Source organism: Sorex fumeus, unplaced genomic scaffold (assembly GCF_029834395.1).
Source record: "Sorex fumeus unplaced genomic scaffold, SorFum_2.1 ptg000073l, whole genome shotgun sequence".
Taxonomy (NCBI): domain Eukaryota; kingdom Metazoa; phylum Chordata; class Mammalia; order Eulipotyphla; family Soricidae; genus Sorex; species Sorex fumeus.
In genome coordinates, this window is record NW_026606130.1 from 4,685,004 (window position 1) to 4,702,611 (window position 17,608).

General features: G+C 42.2%; 1 protein-coding gene across 1 annotated transcript in view; it reads left to right on the plus strand.

Annotated features, from left to right (window-relative positions):
* ERCC6L (ERCC excision repair 6 like, spindle assembly checkpoint helicase) overlaps window positions 1–16,891 on the plus strand; it is a 37,886-nt gene extending 20,995 nt beyond the window's left edge. The window contains exon 2 of the mRNA XM_056130137.1: window positions 13,064–16,891. Coding sequence (XP_055986112.1) covers window positions 13,064–16,757 — 3,694 coding nt within the window. The 3' untranslated portion in view covers window positions 16,758–16,891. The remainder of the gene's footprint in view (window positions 1–13,063) is intronic.
* Window positions 16,892–17,608: the final 717 nt, after the last annotated feature.

The window sequence follows — 17,608 nt, forward strand, 5'->3', positions numbered from 1 at the left end:
AGTGCTCGGGAGACCATATGGGATGCTGGGAATCAAACCCGGGTTGGCCATGTGCATGGCAAATGCCCTACCCACTGACCTATTGCTCCAGCCCCTTTTGTTTCTTTATCCTAGAAAACCTTGAAAAGGTTTGTCAGTAGGTTCTCTTTAAAGGTTTGGAGGAATTCACCTGGGCTTATTTGGGCAAGATTTTTGGCTAATGTTTCAATTTCCTTGACAGTGATAGGTTTATTCAGGCATTCCAAGTCTTCTTAGTTCGGCCTTGGGAGATTACAGGAATCCAGGAATTTATCTGTTTCTTCTGGGTTCTCTTGTTTCATGTGTTTCAGACTCTCAAAGTAAGTTCTGATGACCTTTTGAATTTCTGTGGTTTATGTTGTGATGTCCCCTTTTCATTTCTGATTCATTTTATTAGGGTTCTCTCTCTCTTTGTGAATCTTACTAGTGGTTTGTAGATTTTGCTTATTTTTTTCAAAGAACCAGCTCTTGGTTTCATTGATCTTTTGGATTGTTTTCTGTCCTCCTGCCTGGTTTGGACTCCTTTTGTTGGTCATTCTCTAAATTCTTAAGTTGTGAAGTCAAGTTACTTATGTGGGCCTTTTCTTCCTTCCTGATGAACATTTTCAGAACTATAAATTTTCCTGTTAACACTGCTTTAGTTGTATCCCACAAGTTCTGGTAGCTAGTGTCCTCATTCTCATTTATTTACAGGAATATTTTGATGTCTTGTTTGAATTCCTCTTTTACCCACTGGTTGTTCAGCAGTGAGCTGTTTAATTTTCAGGTATTTGATTTGATTTTTAGTTTTGTGTGTGGTTAACTTCTATATTCAGTGCATCTTGGTCTGAAAATATAGTCGATACAATCTTTATCTTCTTCATTTTCTTGAGGTATGTTTTGTGACCCAGCATGTGGTCTATCTTAGAAAATGTTCTATGTGCATTGGAGAAAAATGTGTATTTGACTTTGGGGGGATTAAAAGCCCTGTGTATGTCTTCTTGTTTTCTCTTCCATTTCTTCCCTCAGATCTAGTACTTCCTTGCTGAATTTTAGTCTCATTGATCTATCAAGAGGTGACAAGGTGTTGTTGAAGACTCTAACTACTATTGTGTTGCTACTTATGTCCTTACTGAAGTCAATTAGCAGTTTTAAGTATTTTGCTGCCCTCTCTATATGTTTAGGAGTGTAACTTCTTCCTATGTGCATATCCCTTGATTAATGTAGGATAACGCTCGTTTGTGCTTTCTCTCTGCTGCAAAGAGCTTAGGTTTATTGAGTTATACCCATCACAGTGCTCCAGAAGCACTCCCATTTCCTTGGTATTCATCTTTTAACTTCTCAGTGCTCTGCTTCTCCTGTTAATCACCTATATCCCTTAATCAGACCCTATCACTTTTGTAAGGTCAGATCCTTCTAAGACTCTGAATTTTGTATTTGTAAGTGAATATTGCTTTTCTCCTTTGCATAGTTTACTTTAGAGCAATGTCCTTTTTGTATAGACACAGGAAGACAGATAATGCTATGAATTTGTAACTTGGGAGTTAATTTACTCCGAATAATATTTATTCCTTGGCATCTGTCATGTTTACTTGACTTAGCCTCAGTTACCCTTAGATCCTAGCACCCAAAAAGAGGGTCCTGATGAAGGGATTGGATGGACCCAGGACAAGCTGTAAGCTACCCTGGTATTGAAATAGGATAGGCCAAGTGCAAAAACCTTATAATTTAAGAGCATGATTGTGGACAAATTCTGTCATGACCCAAAGAAAAAGTGAATGGACAAGGACCCTGTTAGGGTTAGGAAGGACTAATCTGGCCTGAGAACTGTAGTCTGGGATCTATAGCGAGATGTCCCCAGGAGAGCTTCCCTGTAAGATTAATATATCTCTTACTGTGTCCATACAGAATGATTAGAAAGATTAAGAATTAAGTAAATCTAAGATGATTTTTTATGGACTAAGGAAAGGAGAAGTATGTTCTTGAATGAAATGCTGCCCTTGAATGGATCTCCTAGCTGGAGGAGATTTTTGTCTTAGAAGAGCTTCCCCAGAAGGAAGGGAAGGGAAGGGAAGGGCTTTACATATGTTGATTGTGTTATTTGACCTAGGTGTAGTTGCTATCCCCAGCCCTTGGTGGTGGAGGTCTAGACTAAAGCTGTGAGACTGGGAGTGGGGAGAGTAGCATGGGGGGAAGTAGGAGACGGGAATGAGGGGCATTGTGAGACTGGAATACACGTGTAGGGCGAATGAAATAAACAGCAGGACGGAGATTGGAATAAACGGCAACTGATCACCAACCAGCCTGACGGCCCTGTTCCTTCCCTCATGTGTTTGTTGGCAGTGGCTGCAGGCCGGGGTGGGGAAGCGGCTCCTGGCTCCTGACCATTGAATGCACGTGTCCAGGAGAGAGAGCCATGTGCCACTTTGTGAATACACAGTTATTAAATATTGGCCTTTGCTGTCCCTTCTAAACCTTTTTCAGCCTGAAATCTGTTGTTGGGTACTAGTATGACCACATGAACTTTTTTGGTGTTGTTTGCTTTGAAGAATTGTTTTCCAGCCCTTGACTTTGTGTCTGCCTTTGCTCCGACAGTTCAAATGTGTTTCTTGTAGGCAGCAGAATGTTGGATTTAGTTTTTTAAATCCATTTTACCACTCTGTGTCTCTTAATTGGTGAATTTAGATCATTGACATTGAGAGATATTATTGTCATGAGGTTTTGTGCCATCTTTCTGTATAAGTTTGTTGCATTTGTGGTGTTTGTTTTGTCTTACAGTAGCCCCTTCAATCCTTTTAAAGTTGGTTTTGAGTCTGTTAAATTCCTGAGCTGTTGCCTAAATATGAAGTTATGTTTCGTTCCTTCAAATCTGAGGGAGAGTCTAGCCGGGTAAAGTATTCTTGTGAGGAGTTTATATCATTGTGTTCTTTTTCACTGTATCTCACCATTGTCTTCGGCCAGGAGGGTTTCTTCTGATAAATCCGCTATAAATCTAAGGGCCACTCATTTGTATGTGATTTTATTCTTTGATCTGCTGTTCTATCTTTGGCATTTCTTTATTCTTATTAGCATATATCTTGGAGTTTTTATTAGGCTATCTTTTAGCTGGTACCCTTTTGTCTTCTCGGATCTGGATGCCTGCATTCTCCAGCTCTGGGAGCTTTTCAGCAATGATATCTTTAATTGTTACAGCCTCATTGGGGTTATCTCCCTGCCCCTTTGGGATATTTTTTTTTTTTTGCTTTTTGGGTCACACCCGGCAATGCACAGGGGTTACTCCTGGCTTTGCACTCAGGAATTACCCCTGATAGTGCTCAGGGAACCATATGGGATGCTGGGAATCGAACCTGGGTTGGCCGTGTGCAAGGCAAACGCCCTACCTGCTGTGCTATTGCTCCAGTCCCCCCTCTGGGATTTTAATGATTCTTAGGTTGTTTCTCATGAATTCATCCGATAATTCTCTTACCCAGTCTTGAGCTATTTTGAGTTCTTTTTCCATGTTCTGTTGTTGCCTGAGTGCTTTCTGTAACTCATCTCCAAGCTCACTGATTCTGTGTTCGGTGGTTGTCATACTGTTGAGGGCACCAGAGTTTTTCGTTTTATCTACTGGATTTTTTATTAGTGACACTTCTGATTGTAGCTTTCTTATTTCTCCTCTTATTTCCTCCTGTATTTTATTGGGTGTCTGTTCCACTGTTTCTTTGAGCTCATTAAACACCCTCACCATTTCTCTCTGAATTCTTTTTATCAGAGAGAATATGTATGTGGGTATCCCTTGTTGAGACTTCGGGACTATTTTCTTCCTCCACTTTTTTTTAAAAATAATTTATTTATTTATTGAATCACTGTGGGGAAAGTTACAAAGCTTTCAGGTTTAGGTCTCAGTCATGCAAATATCAAACACATTTCCCTTTGCCAATACTTACTTTTTACCACGAACCCCAATAAAACCCCACCTCCCACCCCTCCCAAAGCCTGTGAGGCAGATGAATTCTAGTTAACATTCTATCTACTTTGACTAGATTCATTGTTTCGATAAAAGATGCACCATTATTATTTAGTTTACCCCCCCCCCCCAAATCAGGCATGCTGAAAAAGCATTGTGAAATGATTTGCTTTCTACAGCTGGGTTCAAGAATTAAGGTCTTGGATTTCTGCTATTTTACTTATTAACCCTGGAAGTATTTCTACTGAAAATCAGATAATTAAGAGATTGGTTTCTGTGCCCTGGAGTCATGGCCGTGCTGGAGAGCTGCTCGTGGGGGGCAACTGGTGACCTCGGTAGGGCGTGAGGAACGGGCCGGAACGCCCCCCTTCCCATGAGGTTTTAGTCGCCCCTACACCCCCAGCTCATATCTGCTCTCCACAAGGCTCCCATGCGGCCGCCATCTTTCTTTCCAGAGGTGCGAGGACAGACTTCCTCCACTTTTTTGTGGTGGGGATCTGCGCTGTTTCTCCATGATGCTGTGATAGTCTAGAGGTTCCTTCCAGTTCACTATCAGTGTCCCCCTCACTGCCACAGAGGACTCTGGGGTAGCTCTATAGATGTTCTCTTTTCCCTTAAAGAATATTTTTCTCTTTGGTGTTCCTGTGTGACTTGTGTGAGACCTCTAGCACTGATTCAGGGAACGTATTTTTTTTGGCCTGAACTTGCTGTTACTTTTAGCTTGGGGTTGTATTTATTCTTGTGTTCACCATTATTTTTGTGAGTTTTGGGGATATGTTGATTGGGATAGGCTAATGTGATTGGGGTAGCCAGGCTGCCCTCGTAAGATTTTGGTATAAGAGGCTAAGACATGGGTCCAATGCACTATGGAAGTGGAAATTAACTGGCTGCCATGTAAGTTTGTCTGGACATGTATGACTGCAAAGGGTACCTCTCTGTTCACTGTCACCTCTTGGCACACCACCTGGAAAGATGCCATTATTTCTAATTTAGGATTTCTGTAATTCTTGTTGATCTTGGACTCTTCTACTGTAAGCTGCACAAAGAGAGGGCCCTGTTTGGCTCTTGGCTTTCTATCTCTAGTGTTTAGCTTGGCATTTGGTAAATGCTTAATACACAGATGAACAATTTAGTAAGCTATCCTCCAACCATAGTGGTTACAATTCACAAAATGTGAACCTGTAAACATTGGCTGGTTGACATGGGAATTTTCCAAGAGAATTTCCTGAGACATCAGTGAGGATTGTGTGTAATCAATAAATAAATGTGAAGCACACTGCTCTCGTGCCGCCTGTATTCTTTTCAGTGGTTTGGGCACACTTTTGTCATCCCTGATGGCCGATGGCAGTGGTTGGATGAAGGAGGAAACGAGGGCCAGGCTGGTTGGTGATCAGTGGGTGATCAATCTCATCTCCCTCGGCCTCCTTCCAGTCTCACACATTCCTGTATTCCTCCTCATGCTCATTCTTACAGCCTTAGTTATATAACCCCCAAATCATGAGGGATTGGGGTAGCAATTACACATAGGTGTGGTTATATGATCAACAGATGCAAAGTTTCCCTTAGGGGAAGCAGCTTCTAGGACAAATTCTCATCCAGCAAGGTGATCCCCCTAAGGGCAAAATACCATCTAGGTGTGCATTTCTCCTTTCCTTAGTCCAATAACCATTTAAAGATTCATTTTAATTCTGCTTCTTAGTAATATCAGTCATTTTGTATAAATGGCTCTCCTGGGGACATCTTGCTACAGATCTTGGACTACAGTCGTCAGGTCAGATTAGTCCTTCCTAATCCCAGCAGGGTTCTTATCCAGTTGTTTCTCTTTGGATCATGAAAGAATTTGTCTGTGACCATGCTCTTACCTTATAGTTAGTGTTATGGTGTTTGGCCTGTGCTGTTTCGATGCCAGGGCCCATCCAGTCTGTTCATCAGGACCCTGCCTTTGGGGTGCTAGGAACTAAGGGCAACTGAGATTTAAGTCGAGCAAATATGACAGATGCCCATGAGTAAATATTATTCGGAGTCAGTTAACTCCCACGTTATAAAAACATAGCATTAACTGTCTTCCTGTGTCTATACAAAAGGACATTGCTCTAAGTAAACAATGCAAAGGACATAAGAGAAAAAAAGCAATATTTCACTTACTAATACAAAATTCAGAGTCCTTAGAAGAATCTGACCTTACAAGTCATAGGGTCTGATTAGGGGATATAGGTGATTAACTGGCTAATAGGGGAAGCAGAGCACAGAGAAGTGGTTAAAGATACACTCAGAGGAATATGAGTGCCTCGGGAGCACTGCTATGGGTGTAACTCAGTAAACCTAAACTCCCTGTCACAAGGGACAAAGGACAAACCAAAGTTATCCTACATCTCCCCCTTTTCTGTTTACAAAATGCAAAAGATGGAAATAGCGGGACAATTTCAATTACAAAACAGTCTCATTTGTTGTTCTAAAACTTCAACATATCCCTGGACTCAGAGCAGTGCTTTTTTGCAAAGTGACCAATTATTCTGCACTATCAGGTGTAATGAGAATCATCTAGTCACGTCTTAAAGAAATGATGTGTCTGGATCAGGGTTTGAAGAGCTGTTTCTGCAACAGCAACGGTAGAGGTCACAGCAATGTGTCCCAGGGGAGCAACTATTAGGAGTTCGATGAACTGCAAGGAGCACTGGATCAGGAGTATCAACTTCTGTCAGTAGTTCTTCCGCAGAGGAACTCAGTCATTATCAGGTTTACTGGCAGCCATTGATGTGTGGCTTAGCTTATGTGTGAGAAAAAACACTTTCTGTAAGTTATCAGAGACTTTGAGCATCAGGGTTTGGTACATCTCCATGGCTCGGAGCAGAGAAAGAGACATGGGGGAGCTCCAATACAAATGGATATCCTAGAGAGAAATGAAAAGGTGTTCCTTTTAAATAAGTCATTCCTCCTCCTTTGGAAGCTGAAGTACCAGTGAATTCCAAGGAGGGGTAAAAGTAAGGAATCCAGACACAGGGTCCTGGCATTGTCCAATCCACACCAGTAAGAGAGGGCAAGGAATGGGTTTTTTTTTTTGCTTTTTGGGTCATACTCGGCAATGCACAGGGGTTACTCCTGGCTCTCCACTCAGGAATTACTTCTGGCGGTGCTGAGGGGACCATAATGCCCTACCTGCTGTGCTATCTCTACAGCCCCAAGAAATGTTCTTAATGTGACCTCATGATATGTTAAAGGAAGCTAGAAGTCTTTGCTGCAAGTCCTCTGACATTGGCCTCTCCGCTGATTTCCTTGTGACTTCCAGCTGAAATCAGTTTGGCGTTGACTTGGGGCTGGAATTTGGAGGGTTGTGAGTTATATCCTACACGTTATCCTACAGATTGTTATCTCCGTGCTACCTCTCATTAGAGCTAATTTAAGAGCAGTTATGTTTCAGGCTCTACACTCTGCTGGTTCTTAAGACTATGCTCAAGTTCTTTCATTGAGATCTTTAGTAGCTCTATGGCGGGCTATATTTAAACAATGGTGCTTATTAAAGCACTACAATTGTATTAATGTTCAAGTGACTTTTTCTGAATTCTGCCTAATGAATTGTCTTTTATGCAGTCTTTTTTTTCTGTTTATGATTTTGATGTACAAGATTACTGGACCTCTATCAGCCCAAAGATCCTTCAACCTTTACTTCATTTGTATCTGCCTATTCCTCACCATACCCCCACACCCACACTCACACTGCTTGATAATCTCAAGTTTTGCAATCAAACACCAAGGGTTTGTCTTCATTTAGTATTACCTGTTCCCTTGTTTTATTTCTCTATAGATGTGTGAGATCATTAAGTACTTGTCACATGTCACCTAATATGATGCCCTCCAGTTCCATCTAGTCAAGGCTGTTTTTTACATCATAAGCCAAGCTTTAGGTGGTCAGGCATGTTTTATCTGCTAGTATTTTGTTAGTGGAAAACTGCTAAAGCTATCAGCTTTGATGGACAGTTGCAGACATCTTCAAAGACATGCTCCAGGCTTGTTGTCCTGTGAAAGTTGGTTATTTTCTCTCAACTTTCTGAATATCCTGATCTTATCAGTCCACACCTTCAGCAAGTACCTACCAAATGCTTGGTTACAGAGTCTATTGGGGTTTGCAATAAGCATGTCCTTGTATTCTAGTGGGAAAGAAAAATAGATGGAAATTTTATGTGTTAAATATAAACACAGAATAAATCCATAATCCAGAATTTTAGGATTTATAATTTTCATAGGGCTGGAGCGATAGCACAGCGGGTAGGGCGTTTGCCTTGCACGCGGCCAACATGGCCGACCCGAGTTTGATTCCTCCGTCCCTCTCGGAGAGCCTGGCAAGCTACCGAGAGTATTCGATGTGCCAGACACAGTAACAACAAAAGTCTCCAATGGAGACGTTACTGGGCCCGCTCGAGCAAATCGATGATCAACGGGAGGGCCTTTACCTTTACCTTTATAATTTTCATGTGTGTATTTGTGTGTGTGATTGCATAGGTGTGTTAGATAGAGGAGGGAGAAAGAGATGGAGGGAGGGAATCACTGAATCACTGTCATCCCATTGTTCGTCGATTTCCTTGAGCAGGCACCAGTAACATCTCCATTTGTCCTAGCTCTGAGATTTTAGCAAGTGCCACATTGGAGGTTCTTTCAGGGTCAGGGGAATGAGAATCATCATTGTTACTGGGTTTTGGCATATTGAATACGCCATAGGGAGCTTGCCAGACTCTGCTGTGCGGGCAGGATACATGCCACATGCAAGGCAATTGCCTTACCTTCTGTACTCTCTTCTTCTCATTTTCTCTTTCTTTGTGGGTGGTGGTGTTTAGGGTCACATGTGGTGGTGTTCATAGGCTGTTGTTCTGGTTCTATGCTCAGAGGTGACTCCTGGTGGTGCTCACCCCTGAGTACGTGTGTTGCTGGGAATTTTTTTTTTTTTTTGCTTTAGCCCACACCTGGATGTGCTCAAGGCCTATTTCTGATTGTGCTCAGGGGACTATTTATGGTGCTGGGAATTGAACCCTCAGCTCAGCTAAGTGCAAGAAAGTACTCTCCCATTGTACTATCTCTCCTGGTTCTGGGGTTTAAGTCAGAATTGAAGTTGATGCAGTTGCAAGCAAATTTCTTAGCCCCTGTACTATATCTCCTCGACTCTTTTTTTTTGGGGGGGGGTCACACCCGGCTCTGCGCTCAGGAATTACCCCTGGCTGGGAACTGAACCCGGGTCGGCCACGTGCAAGGCAGATGCCCTACCCGCTGTGCTATTGCTCCAGCCCCCTCCTCAGCTCTATTTTTTAACTTTCTTTTTTTATTTGTTTTTGTTTTGGGGCCATACTTGGCAGTGTTCAGGATTACACCTGGCTCTGTACTCCGGAATCACTCGTAACGGTGCTTGGGCGACCATATAGGATGCCGGGTATTGAATCCAGGAGGGTCATGTGCAACCCTTACCCACTGTACTTTGGTGAAAAATTTATATTTTCCTTTGAGTACTTGTGTGTTTGGTATTACATAGTTTTAGCCCATGTATTTAAGTGAGAGACAAAAAGATAAGGGAAGTGCCTGCCATAGAGGCAGGCTTGTGTGTGGGGTGTGTGATGGGGGCAAACTGGGGACACTGATGCTGGGAAATGTACACTGGTGGAGGAATGTGTTTTGGAACTCTGTTACTGAAACCTAATCGTGAACAGCTTTGTAAGAGTCTATGTCAGTGATTCAGTAAAAAAATTTTAAAATTAATATGTCTTTGGTTAAGTTTTATATGTAGTGAGGCAGGGGGCCATATTTTGCGTTTGGCTGTCCAGTTGAAAATACAGTTCTTCAGTTTTGATGTCCTAATCAGTTGATCATAAACCACTGAGGAATTTTAAGAGAGGAATGTTATTCATTTCATTTAATTTTATGTTTTCCTGGGCCATACCTAGCAGTTCTTAGGACTTAACTTCTGGCTCTGTGTTCAGGAATCACTCCCTTTTTGTTTTCTGGACCACACCTGGGTGTGATTAGGGCTTGATCCTCAGGGATCACTCCTGGCAAACTTGGAGGATCATATGGAGTGTTGTGGATTGAAACTAGGCCAGCCACATGCAAGGCAAGCTCTGGCCTAATTAGCAAGATAGACCACTGTACTATGTCTCTGACCCTGTTTCTTTTATGCCTTACAATAGTATCATTGACTTCTATGTACAGAATTTGTTGGTGTGATTGAGAGCAGATGTAGGGAGACCAGTGAGAAGGAAGGTGCAGTTATGCAGTGATGGTGACTTAGGCCATAGTTGAAGTAGACATGGAGAGAAAGTTAGGAATTGAGGCTCTATCTGGTGGGGGGGGAGCTATTAGAGGGGATAGAAATAAGCATGAATCATTTGAGTTGGGGTAAAAAAATCCACAGCTTGAATGGTGAAGTGAATGGCATTGTCACTTACTTCGTACAAATAAGTGAAGAAGCATATTTTAGATGGGGAAATAGTATAGTGAGTTTCAAATCTGGACTAAATTTGAGGTACCTGTGAGACTTGGAAATGGTAATGTCTGGTGCTCTGGATATGAGTCTAGACTAGAACTGAAAGATAAGATCTGAGTTGGATAAAGCATTCTGGAAGTCATGAGCACTGAGGAGGAAGTAGAAACTTTGGGAACCACTGAATAGAGAGTAAAGGAAAACAGTGGGCCAGGTGGTGAAGTGGGACACTGGGTTGGCCTACATTCCATCCCTGGTACTGCATATGTATGGTTCCCTAGGCTCTACCAGGAGTGGTCCCTGAGCACAACTGGGTATTGCCTCCAAAAGGAAAAAAAGTGATGGGACAGTGAAATAGCTCAAGGACAAAGAGATTCTGAGTTCAGTCCCCAGCACCACATAGTCCCTTGTGTACACCAGGTGGCCTCCAATCAGTGCACCACAAAGTTGAGCTTTGCTGGGAGTGGCCCTTGGTCTCCGGCACTGATAGCTATGGCCCCTATAAAAATAAGTGGGCTGGGCACCCTGGTCTGGGATTCCTTCCCCTAGGAGGAAGAAAAATAATCCATAAAGGACACAGTGAAGTGGCCAATGATGGAGGAAGAAATCAGGAGGACTCTGGGAATCTAGTGGAAATTTTTTTGTGGGGCATTTCTCAAGCATTGCTCAGGAAGCCCTGGAGGCTCCACCAGCAGTTCTTGGCCAACCTGGCCAGTGGTTCAATGTAAGGGTCTGTGGATGCATTGCTGCTCAGGCCATGCGCTGCCAGGGTGGGCCACTCTGGAGGGACTTAGGGGTTTCTAACACTGTACCTGGTGATGCTCAGGGGAATCATATGTTGTCAGAGATAGGGATGCTCCCTAAATGCTACACTAACTCTTGGCCCCTGGGTGGAGAGAATTTTAAGGACGGAGTGATCCGATTATGTTACGTTACGTGTATCACAGAGATTCAGAAAAATAAAACCTGAGAAGGGCCCACACAATTTTTCAGTTTCTGTGTTCCCACAATATAGGTTGGTTGGTTGTAACAAAAATATCACTTTGGGGTCAGAGAGATAATTCAGGGGCTTTGTTTTGCTTGTGGCTCACCCTGATTGTTTCCCTCTCAGTGCATATAGTCTTCTGAGCACAGAGCTATGAGTACTGTGCATTGCCAGATAGGCTTCAAAATCTTACAAAATCAGGAAACTGAAAGGATGATTCAAGGGGCTGGAGCAGTGGGCAGGAGAGATACTACAACAGATAAAATGCTTGCCTTGCATGAGGTTGGCTTGGGTTGGGTTCATATCCCAGCATCTCATAAATCCCCTGAGCCTGCCAGGTGTAATTCCTGTGTGCAAAGCCAGGAGTAACCTCTGAGCATCGTTGGCTGTGCAACTCCTCCCAGAAAGGGCCAGAGTACTCGCTTTGCATTCGGGAGCCCCAGGCTCCATTGCTGGTATGGTGGTCTCCCCTGATAACTACCCTGAGCATGATCCAGGAGTAGACCAGGTGTGATCTCCAAACAAAACCACTTAATACTTTTTCCCCCAGAACTTTTTCTTTTGTTTATTTGGGGCCACACCTGATGATTCCCGGGTTACTCTTGGCTCTGCACTCAGAAATCACTCCTGGCAGTGCTCAGGAGTGCCGGGGATCAAACCTCAATCAGCAGAGAGAAGGGACCAGTATGAACAATAATAGTTGGAAATGATCATGCTGTATAAGGACAGTATTGAAAGTAGGTAAAGGGATATACATGATAACTTTCTAGTATTGCAAACCCAAAAGGAGGGAAAGAGGAGGGGGAGGGAGAGGGAGAGAGGAGGTAGGGAAGGAAGGGAGGGAGGGAGAGAAAAAGAGGGAGGGAGAGGGAGGAGAAACAGATCTCCCTCTGCCATAGAAGCAGGAGGCTGTTGGGGTGGGTGGGGGAGGGAGAGTTGGGGGGTGATGGGAGGAAAACTGGGGACATTGATGCTGGGAAATGGACCCTGGTGGAGGGATGGGTGTTGGAACACTGTGTGACTGGAATCCAGTCATGAACAGCTTTGTAATGGGCTATCTCATGATGATTCAATTAAAAAATTTAAAAAATCACCTTGGTCAGCTGTGTGCAAGACAAACGCAGTAGCTGTTGTACTATAACTCTGGCCCCAAAACTTTGTGGAAAATACTGTGGAACCACAGTATCGGCCCTAATACTATGGAACCAATAGCTTTTTGCACATACATTTCCCACAACTTGTGCTTGAAGGTGTTGCTGGAAGTGTCTGATGGTCATTTGTGTCTAAATTGATGCCAGCTGTCATTTCTGTTTTCCATGGTAATCTTTCCCATCCTGAATTGAGGATATTAAAAGCCCAACCACACTTTAGATTCCAGAAGGGAATCTAAATCTAAGAGCTGTAAAGTGTTCTTAGACCCAAAGTTCCATCTTCCCTTTCTTTTTTTCTACATATGTTTTTATTTACACTTTTTGGGGGCCTCCCAAACAGATCTCAGGGGACCTGGAGACCACTCCCAGTGATAATATGGCCAACTAGGTCTGGACAGAATGCTCAAGCCCAGTGGTGCTTGCAGGGGGAACACAGGCATGTAGTGTGGCAGACTGAACTCTGGTCCCTGTGCATACAAGAACCTGACCTGTGCCTGATATTGCCCCTGATTTCTTTTTTACAGATATGTAAAAGAAGCCAAAGAAGCTGCTAAAAATGGAGATCTGCAAGAAGCATTTAAACTTTTCAGTTTGGCAAAGGACATTTTTCCTAGTGCAAAGGTGATGAGCAGAATCCAGAAAATCCAGGAAGCCTTAGAAGAGTTGGCAGAAAATGGAAGTGATGAATTCACAGATGTGTGCAACTCTGGCCTGCTGCTTTATCGAGAATTGCATGACCAATTATTTGAGCACCAAAAGGAAGGTGTAGCTTTCCTGTATAGCCTATACAGGGATGGCAGAAAAGGTGGTATCTTGGCTGATGACATGGGATTAGGGAAGACAGTTCAGATCATCGCTTTCCTTTCAGGTATGTTTGATGCTTCGCTTGTGAATCATGTGCTGCTGATTATACCAACAAGTCTTATTAGCACATGGATAAAAGAATTTGTTAAGTGGACTCCAGGAATGAGAGTCAAAACTTTTCATGGTCCTAGCAAGGATGAACGAAGCAGAAACCTCAGTCGAGTTCAGCAGAGGAATGGCGTCATTATCACAACATATCAAGTGTTAATAAATAATTGGCAGCAGCTTTCAAGATTTAATGGTCACGAGTTTGTGTGGGACTATATCATCCTTGATGAAGCACATAAAATTAAAACCTCATCTACCAAGTCAGCAGTATGTGCTCGTCTTATACCTGCCAGCAATCGCATTCTCCTCACAGGAACACCAGTCCAGAATAATTTACAAGAACTCTGGTCCTTGTTTGATTTTGCTTGTCAAGGATCCCTGCTCGGAACATCAAGGACTTTCAAAATGGAGTATGAAAATCCTATTACCAGAGCAAGACAGAAGGATGCTACCCCAGGGGAAAAAGCCTTGGGTTTTAAAATATCTGAAAATTTAATGACAATCATAAAACCCTATTTTCTTCGGAGGACTAAAGAAGAGGTACAGAAGAAAACATCTCACAACCAAGAGGTCAGACTTAGTGTAAAGAACCCAACTAGCGATGCTATTTGTGAAATGCCTTCCCTTTCCAGGAAAAATGATTTAATTATTTGGATACGTCTTGTACCTGTACAAGAAGAAATATATAGGAAGTTCGTATCTCTGGATCATATCAAGGAGTTGTTAATGGAGACGCGATCACCTTTAGCTGAGTTAGGTGTCTTAAAGAAGCTGTGTGATCATCCTAGGCTGCTATCTGCACGGACTTGCCATTTGCTGAATCTAGAGGCTGGTCAGTTCTCTGTGGACAATGAAAGAGAGGATTTACCTGATAGGGGCCATTTCAGTCAGGTAACTGATACAACATTGATAGAAGAATCTGGGAAAATGATATTTCTAATGGACCTTCTTAAGAGACTGAGAGATGAAGGCCATCAAACTCTGTTGTTTTCTCAATCAAGACAAATCCTAAACATCATTGAACGCCTCTTAAGGAACAGGCACTTTAAGACACTGAGAATTGATGGAACAATTAGTCATCTTGTGGAACGAGAAAGAAGAATTGACTTATTCCAGAAAAATAAAGATTACTCTGTTTTTCTGCTTACCACTCAAGTGGGTGGTGTTGGCTTAACATTAACGGCAGCAAGCAGAGTGGTCATTTTTGATCCTAGCTGGAATCCTGCAACTGATGCTCAAGCTGTGGACAGAGTGTACCGAATTGGACAAAAAGAAAATGTTGTGGTTTACAGGCTAATTACTTGCGGTACTGTAGAGGAAAAAATATACAGAAGGCAGATTTTCAAGGACTCAATAGTAAGACAAACAACTGGCGATAAGAAGAACCCTTTCCGCTATTTTAGTAAACAAGAATTAAGAGAGCTCTTTACAGTTGAGGATTTCCAGACCTCAGCAACCCAGCTGCAGCTTCAGACTTTACATGCGACTCAGAGGAGATCTGATAAAAAATTAGATGACCATATTGCATTCCTGTACTCTCTGGGAATAGCTGGAATCTCTGACCATGATTTAATGTTCATACATGACACGTCTGTTAAAGAAGAGCTAGATATGATAAAAGACTCCAACTATATTCAAAAAAGGGTTCAGAAAGCTCAATTTCTTGTTGAATCTGAGTCACAGAATACTGAGCTCCTAAAGGAAAGACTAAAAAGTGAGGGGACTTGCCTGGTAGAATCAATGTTTCCTCATATAAAAATGAAACGCCATCACTCGAATATACCAAAGCCTGCACCTTCTCCTCCCATAACTATTGGTGAAACTGCAGCTTCACCTCCCATAACTATTGGTGAAACTGAGGAAGAAGAAATCATTTCTCAACTGGCAAGTGTCATCATTGATGATCTGCCAGACAAGAGTGCGAAAGAAGATCTCACCAGCTTAAAGATGAATGTATCTGACTTGCAAAAGACTAGGCGTACGTGTGAAAGTACATCCCATGGTTATTCTGCTGCTACTTTCTACGAGGACTGTGAATGTGAAGAAGTTAATAGAGACTCTGTGTTGGAAATAGCAGAAAGTTTTGCAGTTGAAAGCAAGTCTCTGCAAGAAGAGGCAATAGGAGTAGAGGTGGCTACACAGGAAGCGCTGGGAGTGAAGCCTCTGAGAAGTGATTTACTTAGAGTATCAGTCAGAGGTGATCTGGAGACAAATCTAGATCAGCTGAAAGATGATGAGATTCTACATCACTGCAGTCCCTGGCCTATGAATTCTTCAACAAATATAAATCAAAATGAAGAATTGAATGCATCTGTTACTACAAAATCGCATGACTTTTCAGCACCCCACAGTTCCTTGCAGGGTGATCTGCAGGATGTTCAAGCAAATGAGGCCAAGTTAATGGAGAAAACTTCAGCATTTTCACTGCAATATGCATGTGATTTCAATCTTTTCTTGGAAGACTCTGCAGACAATAGACAAGATTTTTCCAGTCGTTCTTTGCTGCATGTTAAGAAAGAAAATAGCTTGTGTGGCTCTGCTGCTGGTTCTAGAGCAGAGTCAGTACAGAGCACAGAACCTCTCCATTTGAATAGTGATGATGAGGCAGAAGTAGTAGTGAATGTGAAATCCAAAAGAAAAACCAGAAGGATCACGTCAGACAGTGAAGATGAAGGAGATACTTCTAAAGAGACTGTGAGTACAAATCTGTTCAGTACATCCCCCTTTGAATTCTCATCTGCAAAACAGTTTGACGCTTCAACTCCCAAAACTGAAAGCTCATCTGGGAGATTCTTTTCACCTAAAATATCTGATAGTATAAATAAGTCAAGAAGTTCCTTTGCTTCTAGGCGGTCACTTATTAATGTGGTTTTAGACTATGTGGAGGACATGGAGGAAAGTCTTGACAACAGTGAAGGAGAAGCTGTTGAAGATTATCTGGAGGAAGAAGAGGAAAACACAGGGCAAACCCCAGAAGAGACAGAAACCCCTACCAGAGAAAGTCTGCCTTCAGAAACTAAGGCCAGCTGCTTAACTGCACCTAAGCCTGATGCTCCAGCTCAAGAGCCACCTTGTGGTGACCCTGAGCCTTTGTGTGGTGTACAGTCCAGTGATGCTCCCCAGGAGAAGGCAGTGGAGACAGCGGATGACTATGAGAGTCTTGTAAAGCGTGGAAAAGAACTGAAAGAATGTGGAAAAATACAAGAGGCCTTAAACTGTTTAGTTAAAGCTCTTGACATAAAAAGCGCAGATCCTGAAGTCATGCTTTTGACTCTAAGTTTATATAAGCAACTGAATAAAAGTTGATAGTATAGCCTGCTTATTGTATTTGGGAGCAAAACTCCAGTTTTGACTTACTTAGTGTGGTCCCATAAATTTGGGGTTATGGGACGTGCAGGCTTAAGGGGAGACATTTCAGAAAAACAAATTTCTTTTTCTTACCTAATTTAGAAAAAATTTAAGAGGAGGGGAAAGAAGGCAGGGAAGTGCTTAGGTTATAGGAGGGAATCTCCATATGCAGGAATCTTGGGAGCAAGTTTTTGTTGGTAACATTTATGGTAAATTCTTTTTTATGGTAAATTCTACCTTTAACCTCTATCCTTTTTCCATTCTGGTATTCAAAGTACTAGGTTAATTTGAATATTCTTGTATTTCTTTTTCTTTAGGCTTGTCTCTTGTATTTGGAAAGCTTTTCATAAAATGCTCCTGGCTAATGTTAATTTTATTCTAAAAGGGGCCACTTTTGTGTATCACAGTTCAGATAACAACATTAAACTTTGTTCCTTTAAATAGTCTTTTGTACATTCATTTCCTTGAGTTGTTATGGGTAAATTCATATAGAAACTCCTTAGTATAAGCATGAGTTTGTCAATCTAAAATGCACTAAGACCCCTGATCTTAACATGGTATAAATGTGGTGTGAGGTATAAAGTCTAAACCACCCATCCTCCATAAATGCATTGATGCTCTGATAGTCAATACAGCAGTTTTGTGGCATATATTTAGTTACATGTACTGTTCTGCATTGTGGTGTTTTATTTTAGCACATTTTCATATTGTGGATGTACCATAACTTACCATTATTGGACTTTCAGTTTATTTATTTTTTTTGGTTTTTGGGTCATACCCAGCAATGCTCAGGGGTTACTCCTGGCTCT